A 13,116-nucleotide genomic window follows, 5' to 3' on the forward strand; every position below is an offset into this window, starting at 1 on the left:
AATATGTTCTTCTGCCTTGCTAAAACTAATAACCTTGCTTTAATTCATATTTACCCTCAACTTGCTCTTTTCATACACTTTCAAACTCAGTTACCAACATCTGAAATATCTCACACAAATCTGCCACCAGTGCTGTCTCATTAGCAAACAAGAACACATTCACTGTGTACATGCCTTCACCTTCTCAATTACCACTCTCCCATACAACTTACCAAGCACATTCAACAAACTTATATCCCTGTAGTTTAAACATCACCTTTGTCTTTATACAAAGGTACTATACATGCATTCTGCCAATCCTCAGGCACCTAACCATGATCCATACATACATTGAAAATCCTAGCAAGCCAGTCAACAACACAGCCATCCTCTTTCTTAAGATATTAAGCTGTAATACCATCCACTCTATACATATATCTTTGGTGATAGTATGTTCATTTGACATTTGTGCCTCTAAGGTTGGTCTAGAGAAGTTCATCAACCAGATGTATGGTTGTTTGCCTTTTTAAGCAGACTCTTCAACAAATGTTTGATCACTTATGAACACAATCTTGTATATACCAATGTAAATATATATAAGATACTAAAAAAAACACAAAGCAATGTTATGTTCATGTATTTTTAGTAATATGAAAAAAAAAATCATAAAAATTCTATTAATTATATTGCACTTATAACAAGTTTAGCAATAAATTATTTCATCCTAGATAACTGGTGGAGGAACTTTGGCTTCTTTGCAACTCCAATTGAATAGTTTGTGAAAGCAGTTCAAGATGAAAACCAGAGCTTGGGTCATGTGTAGCATGAACTGTAGTGGGATCATGGCCACTTTCTGTTGCAATCTCTGTTGTAGGATCTCTTGAATCTGCACTAAGGCTAAGTTCTGACCTATGACTGTCATCCAGGCCAGTTTCTTCTGCAAGAATAAAATACACAATATGTATAAGTAATTATGTATATACATGAGTATGTGGGTGGGTTGGGCCACTCTTTCGTCTGTTTCCTTGCGCTACCTTGCTGACGCGGGAGACAGCGACAAAGTATGAAAATAAAATAATTACTGAGTTACAGTATTACTCCATTGTCTTGGTAAAGGCTACATACAAAGCCTTCTCTTTTTCTAAGTATTTCTGACACATATTCTTCAGAACAAACACTTAATTCATACATCCTCTATCACTCCTGAAATCACATCATTCCAGGCCAATCTAATGCTACGTCCTTCTTAAGCACTACTTAATCATACAACTTACCATGTACAAGCAACAAAACTTATGCCTCTGTAATCAGAACATTCACCTTTGTCCCTCTTCCCTTTATACAGTGGCACTATGCAAACATTCCACCAATCCTCAGTTACCTTTCCATGATCCATACATAGACCAAAAACCCTTATAACCAATCAACAACACATTTAACCCCTTATGAAATTCAACCATAATCCCATCCACTCCACTGCTGTACCAGACTTCATCTTATGGAAGGCTTTCACCACCTCCTCTTTTTTCACCAAACCACTTGCTATGACTCCCTCACTCTGAATTCCTTCCTAACTCAAACATTTCTACATCTGCCACCCTATCCCCAAACACATTCATCAGTCCTTCAAAGTACTGTCTCCATTTCCTTTTCACTTCATCTCTGCCAGTTACCACTTCCCCAATTTCCCCCTTCAATGGTGGTCCCATTTGTTCCCTTCTTTTTCTTACACTATCAACCTCCTTCCAAAACTTTTTTTTTTTATTCTCCCTGAAGTTTACCAAGACTCACCCCAATTCTCATTTGCCATTTTTCAGTCCTTGAACCTCACCTCCTGCTACTTCCTCTTGAAAATATCCCAATCACTCACACCCCTTACCTGCAAGTAACATCCATACACCTCTCTTTTTGTTTTCCACTGGCAACTAAACATCATCATCCAAGCACTTTCTACCCTTTCTTTTGTGCCCATCTTCCACATGCAACAAACTTCTTCCATTCTTCACCCATTCCTGTAACTTAATCTACTCTCAGTTTTTACCATTCTACATTCAATCTCTCCTGGTATCTCCTCACACACTTCTTTTACCTTTCATATATGTTTGCTATTTCCTGCATGAATGAGATGGCATTACGAACAGATGACTAAGCCCTGGATGGCTCCTTCCTTTATTTCTTCTTTCAGAAAGTAACAAACACATTACCTACGACACAGAGCCAAGGTGAACAGAATATATACACAACTAGACCTCACTCCAACTGAGGAATGGTTGAGCATACAGGGGGGGTCAATGAGGTGGAGGTGACCTTTTCCCCAACTTAAACACATCTAATAAACGCTCTATGTTTGAAATGTGTTTCTGGGAAATGTAATTTGTCAGAATCACTGCATAATGAAAGCTATTTCACCATATATTCAATGGGTTTAAGTGGTTGTACTGCTGGGAGAAATCTATGAGCCTAATTTTCAGTCAAGAATATGAATAAAATGCCAAGAAACATACATTACAGTACAGATATATCATTAATTTTTTTCATTCATATTTGCCATTTCATGCATTAGCGTAGTGTTAAGAACAGAGGACTGAGCCTTAGAGGGGATATCCTCACTTGGCACCTCTGTTCCTTCTTTTGGAAAAATTAAAACAGGAAGGGAGGATTTCCAGCCCCCCGCTCCCTCCCCTTTTAATCGCCTTCTACAACACGCAGAGAATACGTGGGTAGTATTCTTCTTCCCCTTTCCCTAGGGATAATATTATGAATATCAATGTTAATGTTAATTTTCATAATTTTTTTTTTTTTTTTTTTTTTTTTTTTTATACTTTGTCGCTGTCTCCCGCGTATTGCGAGGTAGCGCAAGGAAACAGACGAAAGAAAATGGCCCAACCCCCCCCATACACATGTACATACACACGTCCACACACACAAATATACATACCTACACAGCTTTCCATGGTTTACCCCGGACGCTTCACATGCCTTGATTCAATCCACTGACAGCACGTCAACCCCTGTATACCACATCGCTCCAATTCACTCTATTCCTTGCCCTCCTTTCACCCTCCTGCATGTTCAGGCCCCGATCACACAAAATCTTTTTCACTCCATCTTTCCACCTCCAATTTGGTCTCCCTCTTCTCCTCGTTCCCTCCACCTCCGACACATATATCCTCTTGGTCAATCTTTCCTCACTCATTCTCTCCATGTGCCCAAACCATTTTAAAACACTCTCTTCTGCTCTCTCAACCACGCTCTTTTTATTTCCACACCTCTCTCTTACCCTTACGTTACTTACTCGATCAAACCACCTCACACCACACATTGTCCTCAAACATCTCATTTCCAGCACATCCATCCTCCTGCGCACAACTCTATCCATAGCCCACGCCTCGCAACCATACAACATTGTTGGAACTACTATTCCTTCAAACATACCCATTTTTGCTTTCCGGGATAATGTTCTCGACTTCCACACATTTTTCAAGGCTCCCAAAATTTTCGCCCCCTCCCCCACCCTATGATCCACTTCCACTTCCATGGTTCCATCCGCTGACAGATCCACTCCCAGATATCTAAAACACTTCACTTCCTCCAGTTTTTCACCATTCAAACTCACCTCCCAATTGACTTGACCCTCAGCCCTACTGTACCTAATAACCTTGCTCTTATTCACATTTACTCTTAACTTTCTTCTTCCACACACTTTACCAAACTCCGTCATAAAAAATACAGCTTAAAAATATTTTATATAAAAATACAGTACAACATCTACATGTGATTCAGATCTTTGATCAAGGCACAGGATTTGCTCAATTTTCTCCATAATGTTACTATTCCTCTGGTAAAAGTAATCTTCACTGCAAATAAAAGTGTCATGTTGAAGGCATACTGCATCTGCATGCTCACAGATTGTTCTTAATGATATAATGGGAATGCCAAGAGTCTACCTCAATGATGAAGCTCTTTTTGCTTTTATTTATCTTACAAGCACCAAACTCACTTGGGAACTTCCCATTCACACTATACAATAATTTTTACAACATGAGAATGCAGTTGTATGGATCTTGTTTAACGTTACCTGCTGAAAGAATTTTCATTCCCTTTTTTTCTAGTGTGCATTCTTTACTATATTTTTTCAAGGACATCTTATAAGCAAAACAATGTACAGTAAGGCAGCAGACAGCAGAGATTAGCTGTACACGTTAAGGCTACTAAATCTTTCACTCCATAGCTTTGACGCATTCTTGATATTAACATCTATAAACATTTATTCAAAATATCTAATTTGCAAAAAACCTCATAATAATTCATAGCACTACTAACTTTAATATGAAATAATGCTGCAATAAGTCCTTCTGTAAGAGGGATACAAGAGTACACAAATCATAAGTGTTCCTAATGTACCATGTGGGAATCATTTTTCATATCTGAAAATTGCATCTGTGGGAACAATTTTCTGTTTGAAAATTGCAGCTGGTTTTGAGGCTATTCATACAAAACATGTATCTTCTCCTTTAACTAATTACCAGCTTGTACAATATTCACCTTATCACAGTTTTTACAGGGAAGTGAGAGGGAGCCTCCTAATTTTCAGCAGATGAGGACTTGCTTTTATCAAAGAATATTATACAACACTTTTGTTAAAGGACATATGCAGATTCACAGAATTAGTAAATGATGAAAATTCCATTAATACAATAGACCTAAAGAGTTTTTGTTGATGGGTTTTTCTTCTTTGATGTCACAAAGTAAGTTTTACTTGCTCTTTGTATGGCTTTCTCAAAAACTTTCTCTAGTAAACAAAGTACTCTTGTAATAGCAAATTTATTAAATTTCTTCTCTTACAATTTCAGGAACATACTAGAAACATACCAGCAAAGGTAGAGATTTTTTGCCAAGTCATGGTGAGAAGAATAGTGAATATAAGCATCACCTTGGGTTGGTTTTCCCGTTAAATCGAATGAGGACAATTATCCATGTTAGAACAAGAGAAGCCGGTAAACCAAAACTGGCTATCTTTGTGTCCTAGAAATATGAGGAACATCTTGCCTGTACCTGATGACATCATCACCAAGTGAAGGCTGTTGGCTTATCAGAGGGTAGATCCGGGCCGAGCCATGCTGTTAACTACTTAATACGTGATTACTGAATGACGAGAGGCACATGCCTCTACAGTAAGATATTGATTAAGAGGTTTCTGACACCCAGAGGTTTGAGATTGTTTAATGTCTTGCAGTAAAATCAACCCCGCAGAGAAAAATCATACAACACTTGCTACTAAATTCTTTTTAGAAAAATGATTATGTGTCTTTGCTCTGGTGCAAATTACTCCCCTCATTCCTAACTAATGGCCTTAGCTAAAACTATACTACAAGCCTTCATGTGTGCACTTACCTGTGGTTATAGTTGGTGCATCTTGACCCTGATGCTGACCATCGAGGTGCTGGTGTAAGCCAGAATCATGTAGCCGGCCATCACTACTCACCAGGGATGGCCCCACTGAGGATGATAAGTGTTGCATGTCATCCAGGTGACTCCCATCAATGTCACTAACCTAAAAGGATAAATACAACAATTTCAAACAGTGGCACTGAAAAAGAGTTTGCACCTGGGAAAAATGAAAAGGTCTGTGGGGCCTGGTTGTAGTGGGCTGTGGTTTCAGTACATTGCACATGACAGCAAGAGAATGGATGTGATAGCTCTTTCTCATGGCAAAATCTCATTACGAGCAGTCACAGGTAAGAAGGTACCATCTCTCATAGCTATAAAAGTTAATATTGTGTAAAGTAATGCACTTTATCTTTCCTATCCCTTAGTCAATTTCAACAATGAGTTCTTCTCCATGAATATAATTTTTTTTTTTCTTCTTTGACGCTGTCTTCCACGTTTGCAAGGTAGTGCAAGGAAACAGACAAAAGAAATGGCCCAACCCACCCCCATACACATGTATATACATACGTCCACACACGCAAATATACATACCTACACAGCTTTCCATGGTTTACCCCAGACGCTTCACATGCCCTGATTCAATCCACTGACAGCACGTCAACCCCGGTATACCACATTGATCCAATTCACTCTATTCCTTGCCCTCCTTTCACCCTCCTGCATGTTCAGGCCACGATCACACAAAATCTTTTTCACTCCATCTTTCCACCTCCAATTTGTTTTCCCACTTCTCCTCGTTCCCTCCACCTCTGACACATATATCCTCTTGGTCAATCTTTCCTCACTCATTCTCTCCATGTGCCCAAACCATTTCAAAACACCCTCTTCTGCTCTCTCAACCACGCTCTCTTTATTTCCACACATCTCTCTTACCCTTACGTTACTTACTCGATCAAACCACCTCACACCACACATTGTCCTCAAACATCTCATTTCCAGCACATCCATCCTCCTGCGCACAACTCTATCCATAGCCCACGCCTCGCAACCATACAACATTGTTGGAACCACTATTCCTTCAAACATACCCATTTTTCCTTTCCGAGATAATGTTCTCGACTTCCACACATTCTTCAAGGCTCCCAGGATTTTCGCCCCCTCCCCCACCCTATGATCCACTTCTGCTTCCATGGTTCCATCCGCTGCCAGATCCACTCCCAGATATCTAAAACACTTTACTTCCTCCAGTTTTTCTCCATTCAAACTTACCTCCCAATTGACTTGACCCTCAACCCTACTGTACCTAATTACCTTGCTCTTATTCACATTTACTCTTAACTTTCTTCTTTCACACACTTTACCAAACTCAGTCACCAGCTTCTGCAGTTTCTCACATGAATCAGCCACCAGCGCTGTATCATCAGCGAACAACAACTGACTCACTTCCCAAGCTCTCTCATCCCCAACAGACTTCATACTTGCCCCTCTTTCTAAAACTCTTGCATTCACCTCCCTAACAACCCCATCCATAAACAAATTAAACAACCATGGAGACATCACACACCCCTGCCGCAAACCTACATTCACTGAGAACCAATCACTTTCCTCTCTTCCTACACGTACACATGCCTTACATCCTCGATAAAAACTTTTCACTGCTTCTAACAACTTTCCTCCCACACCATATATTCTTAATACCTTCCACAGAGCATCTCTATCAACTCTATCATATAATGAATATAATAAATCCTATAAGACTTGAAATATGTATATATTCTACAGTACAAGTAACTTTAAAGAATGTAATCAAAAAAATCCAAAAACTTATTACAATCTACTTTTCTGAACGTGCAACAAGGAGAGAGGCTGGCAAAGAGCCACATACAATTCCTTGAATGGGAAGAGTGCATGAGATCAAGAGGGTAATAAGAATGAATGAATAATGGGCAAATGTGGTGCCATCAAAGTAATCACATTTCGATCAACACAAGGGCCTTACTGAGTTGCAACCAAAATAGTAACAAATCAAATATCTTACTAGCTTGTTATTCTTACAACCTAAATCATGATGTACTGCCAAAACAAAAAGATGACTTCTCATTTTCAAAATGAAAAACAAATGACTGCTCGTGCTAATAGATGTGAATGGAACATGAACCTATGGGTACTTAATACTACATAACATACAAATTTCTGCCTACTTCTTTTTCATTAAACATCACAGTACTAGCTACCACAGAATTGAAAATCAATTTGGATCGAACACAAAAAGAAAAGAAAGAATTCATTAGAAATTTTCACACTTCGAAGGTATTTCAAAAAAAAAATCACAAAAAAGATAAAGATGCATAATCATTACATTAACAATACTTTATGCTGAATTCCTACTTCATAACTTATACTGCATAAATATAATACATAGAAAAACAATATGATAATGTTTAAATATCAAGTTACAAGAACCAAATCTGGGCAGAAAGTGTACAAATGTTTATGGATGTGGTAGAAGTGAACAAAAGCTTACCACCATTCCTAGCAAAGGCTATGGGTGTCCTTCACATGAAGATATTTAGGGAATGACATGATCGTGTGAAGTAAAAACATTTTTAATGCATAAATGCAACTGTAAATGAATTCGTGAATTTCACCTGATAACTCGGTATGAGTTAAACAATCAAATAGAGCTAAGACTTTGTTCATTTTAATACACCAAGAGTTATGGACATGTGTGAATGACCTGAGAAGAGTGGAGGGAAAGAATGAGGGAAGCATGTATGAAAAAAGTGTCCTGAAAAGAGGAATGAGAAAATATCAATATAATAATGTATGGAAGAAGTTCCCATTGAGCTAGCCGGGTGTATACTTGGAGAAAATGACTTAACTACAAACAGCACATAAGATATCAATACATACACAGATTGAAAACAATTCACTGTCAAACAAACATAGAAATGCCATTTTATTTGAAAGAGCTGTAACTACCACCTGAAAATTCACAATGAATATAACAAAAATGAGAACTATCAACATATTCATATTCTTACCTGCTGTGTTGATGCTGGAGCAGCATACATGATGTTTAAGCCATCAGCTGAAGGTACCGTGTGAGGAGCAACCTCCTCATCAGCATTGTTGATCATGATGTATGTTGCATGATCACCAACTGAAGATACCACCCCTGGACCTCCAGCAGATGTTGTTAAGGCCACACCATAGGAACAATTCACTCCATTTTCTCCTGAGCCACTTATTGGAATAATTGAAGGTACTGTTAAAGGATCACTACTGATGAAAATGCCATCCTTTGTAGAGACAGAACTGCTGAGGTTTGCAGAATCCAAGTCAGATGGCAATAACTGTTCTGGTATGAGATGTGATGGTGTCCCTCCTGGTAAGAGAAATTCTGTTAGATCCTTTGATTTTGCCTGATGACTTTCTTGATCTTGCTGCTGGTGTTCTGGAGCTTGTGACTGTTGCTGCTGATCATGCAGATGTTTTACTGACTGAGACTTCTTATCACTGCGGTGAACTTTGCGAATGTGAGAGGTGAGATCTGCTTTCACAGCAAATGATTTGAAACATAATGCACAAGTAAATTTTTTCTCCTTTTCATGTCGTTTTTTATGTCTTGAAACACATCTTGCGGTTCTAAACAATTTACCACATATATCACATGAAAATGGTCTTTCTGGTCTATGAAATACCATGTGTTCTGACAAATAATAGCTGTCCACATAACCTTTACCACAAACTTCACAAATGTTAGGCCGCTCATTTGTGTGATGTTGTAGTCGGTGGTGTTCACTGTCACGCTTAGCATTAAAGCCTATGTTGCACAGATCACATACCCATGGTTTGTTCTCCTTATGTAATACTATATGCTTGGCTAGATTTCCCCTGGAACTTAGAACTTTGTTACAAATATAGCAGGTGTGTGGATCTCGACTCCCTTGCCCTGCAGGAGGTATTTTATATTCACGCTGGCGAAGAGGTTTGCCATCTTCCCCTAACTTTTTAACATACTTTCGTTTCTCAGTTTTCTCTCGTGGCTTTGCTTTGGGACCAGGCTTCTTCTTCGTCTTTTTTATAATTTGTTCCTGGGGAGGAGTTTGAGGGGGTGTGTCTCCTGGATCATCAACCATTACCTCTTCTATTTTTGGTATTGCTGTATCTGTTTGGTCTTTATTCCATCTATATTCTGAACTTGTGTTTTGTAAGTTCTGAATAGCAGTTGCAGGGGCAATAAGTGAACTTGGTGGAGTAGTGTTAATACTTTTTTTGATTTTCTGAAGAGGTGCTGTAAACTTGAACAAAGCTGATGAAAGTTCCTGGAGTGAGTGAGTCATATGATGTTTATTAAGGTCTTCTGGTTGAGAGAATTCACTTCCACATACAGCACAATTCCATGTGGTCTCACAGTCTGCAGTATCTTCCATATCTCCATCATGAATGTTGTGCCCATCAGCAATATCAGGTATATCATCACTTCTTTGAGCATCTCTTTCTATCTTAAGCTCGTATGTAGGCTCTTCTGGCTGCCTCAGTGGAGACATTAAAGCATCTACAGTAGACTGGGATGTTGTAGTTGTTAGAGATAAACTGTTTGGATTTTCTGAACAGTCCTTTTCTTGGTGGCAGCCTACAGCTTCAATGCTAGTAAATGCCAAATTGCAAAGAGCACAAGTCCACACAACACTACATGGTGTGTTTTCCTCACTATCAGCTCTAATGTTGGGTCTGAGTACTTCTGTTTGCCGGTACTGGTTAGACCCAACACTATTCATGATACTATTCTCTGACAGTTTGGTATGTACAAGTGTGCCAGTTCTCGTTAGCATACTAAAGCCATGTGTGTGGTGAGACGTGTTTTCTACCTCCTGTTCTGCAATAATACGAACCATATCTAGACCAAGCGTGTCATCACTCAAGAGTTTTACCATTACCTGTGGTGGTAATTTCCGCCCATTTCCAGTCACATTTTGACAATCTGAGGAAGCTACCATGGAAGTCACTACAGCATCTATAGAAGATGAAGTGACAAGGTTACCATCTATAACCCCTTCACCAGATGTACTAACAATCTGATTCATTTCCATGTGGGATGCTCTGCTTGTTGCTGCTGAACCCACTGTTGACACTGTAGCACCATGAAGGTTTTCATCACTAGATATAGTAGTACCTACAAAATTATCAGTTGTTATGGTAGAAGAAGGGATGGTACTTGCAGTTGTCAGTGAAGACCCATTTACAGGGTTTGCTCCAGCATCAGATGTAACTGCAAGAGTCCCAGCAACTGAGAGAGGTGCTGCTGAAAGTGGCACAGTCCCTGTGAGGGATGTGGTTGTGAGTGCAGTGGTTCCAGAAAGAACATTATTAACCAGAGTTGATGATACTAATGCCTCTCCACCTGATAATGAGACGGTGGTAAGAGAATCTGTATCAGCAACAGTTGTGGGTTCTTCATGTACCACAGCTGTCAACTTGAGGGTGGCAGTTGGATCTTGAGGTAGCTTAATATGATCATAATGATCATACATAATATGGTACTCTGCATCCTCTACACCACCAGAATCTTGATACCTGTTGACAATTAATAACTGTATAAGAAAGGCCTTAATAATGTACAGTCTAAAAAAGAATACAGCAATGTAATATCCATCCAGCTTCATTGTTCATTTCTTTATGGGAAAAAAATAAGAGTACTAAAGAATATAATACAATATTTCATGGTAAATGTTCATAATCTTTCATTCTAGGATAAATATCCTATCATCAGAACCTCTTATAAAAAGACCAAACACAACCCTCTTTTACACACACAATGTTCAGTCATGTTCCTCAACAGTCATTGTATTCTTAAAATACTTCACCATTTCTACAAAATAAAATAATTTAGTATCCAATGCTAACAGCAATGGAGAGTTAAAGCAGGCTTTTAATGGACATTCTAGTTGAAAAGACCAGACACATCAACTGCTAAGAAATGTTAACAAACTGAAAAAAAAAAGGGCAATGATGTGATCCCCTGTGACAGGCCAATTGAATGTTTGTGTACTTTTATTGTACATTTTATCTGCTAACTGAGATTAGATAAGGTTTTACAAGGTGACTGTCATATTTCGACAAAAATATTGAAATCTACAATAAATCTTGACTGCTACAGAGGACTGAAGCTTTTGAATTATCTGTTGATTTTTACAAGGGTAATATCTCCTTGCCTATAATCAATCCAGATTTTCAAGGATACACAATTACCTTATTCAATGTGGTTTATCAAGAAATAGTATAAGCTCTAAAGCAAAACTAGCTACATAAGGCACCTATAATATAGGAGCCATTTCCCAAGGCTATTTTCAATGCAAAGTTGAACAGACTTTCATATTTATATATTTTCACACTGTTTACCTAATTAGACATTAATCAACCCTGTTTTTCCTGATATACATATCCCTCACCACTAACATCTAATTCAATATCATTCAATAAAGCACACTACTCCACAGGTATTATTGAACTCTTTAAATGCTAAACTAGCATTGCAGGAAGAATATACGGTAAATCATCAGTTTTGCTCTACACTAAAAGAAGCTTTGGGAAATAACATAATTAGGTGCTTTATACAGATCACTGATTACAAAAATAATTGCAGAGCATGATCTAGAGCATTATACGTTCTTGAACATTAGTGAATAATGTTACAGTATTATATCCCAGAAAACAGAAAGTAATTCAAAGTAAAAGTATGAAAAACTTAAACAATATTAAGATAACCTATGAAATCCTCACCAAAACCTCCCTAGCAATCATGATCTCTCTTAACTTTTAATAATCTCATCAAAAGTACCAGTGACACTCACAAAAATCTACCACTAACATTGCACTAAATATCAAGAAATAGACAACACAGCACAATACCCCACAGGAGATGCATATAACATAAGTGCATTTTAGAGTCATTAAGCTACCAGTTCCAGGTGAGGTGTTCTCTTGATATGTTATCATCTTATCTAATACCATTTGATTAATATGCTCCAATGATACTTCTATCATTACGAACTACATAATGCACTTAAAACATAAGAAGCCATTTCCCACAGCTATTTGCGATGAGGAGGTGAACTAATAAATGACTAATCATTCAATAATCAAAGCTAATTGCGATGCGGACCTAAACTAGACTTTCACCCACGAACCACCTCATTCAGGTATAATCATCTGCGTCGATTATCCAGGTTTTACCCATATATCTTAATAAATTTCATCCCCTCATCATTCACAAAAGAAGACTATTTCCAAAAGAACCTTAATAAAAAAAAAAAGATATCCTGACGTAAAACCTGACAAATAACCAGTTCCTTCCCAAGTGAACACCAAACACAAATTACACAGTTATGTCTACATTAATCCATTTCCTGGTTCGAATGGTCATTTAAAGATAAGGCTGAACAGTCCACTACTGCCATACCTTTAACGCTCTACAACTCAAATCCTTATCACCTCTTTCACATTTGACACTAAATTATTGCCATGAAAAATCATATAATTGTAATCTAACTTACATGACTGGTTACTTTAGGTCAGATGTTAGGGTTTCCTGGTATATACACGAACGTTCATAAGCCTCTGACACAAGTGTTCATTGCCGATGTAAATATTGACACACAAGAGCCTAGTGTGGAGGCGGGAGCATCAGATGTGTCATCTGTTGGTGGATGGACGACGACCACTTACAGAATCTAAATATCT

At 38.2% G+C, this 13,116-nt stretch overlaps 1 protein-coding gene across 1 annotated transcript; it reads right to left on the minus strand.

Annotated features, from left to right (window-relative positions):
- Window positions 1-600: 600 nt before the first annotated feature.
- On the minus strand, window positions 601-13,116 carry LOC139766137 (uncharacterized). Its single transcript, XM_071694378.1, has 4 exons — window positions 12,930-13,116; window positions 8,415-10,950; window positions 5,374-5,533; window positions 601-916 (listed from the first exon to the last, which is right to left on the minus strand). Coding segments are annotated over exons 1-4 (2,916 nt in total). The 5' UTR covers window positions 12,932-13,116; the 3' UTR covers window positions 601-698.

Source organism: Panulirus ornatus, chromosome 57 (assembly GCF_036320965.1).
Source record: "Panulirus ornatus isolate Po-2019 chromosome 57, ASM3632096v1, whole genome shotgun sequence".
Classification (NCBI taxonomy): domain Eukaryota; kingdom Metazoa; phylum Arthropoda; class Malacostraca; order Decapoda; family Palinuridae; genus Panulirus; species Panulirus ornatus.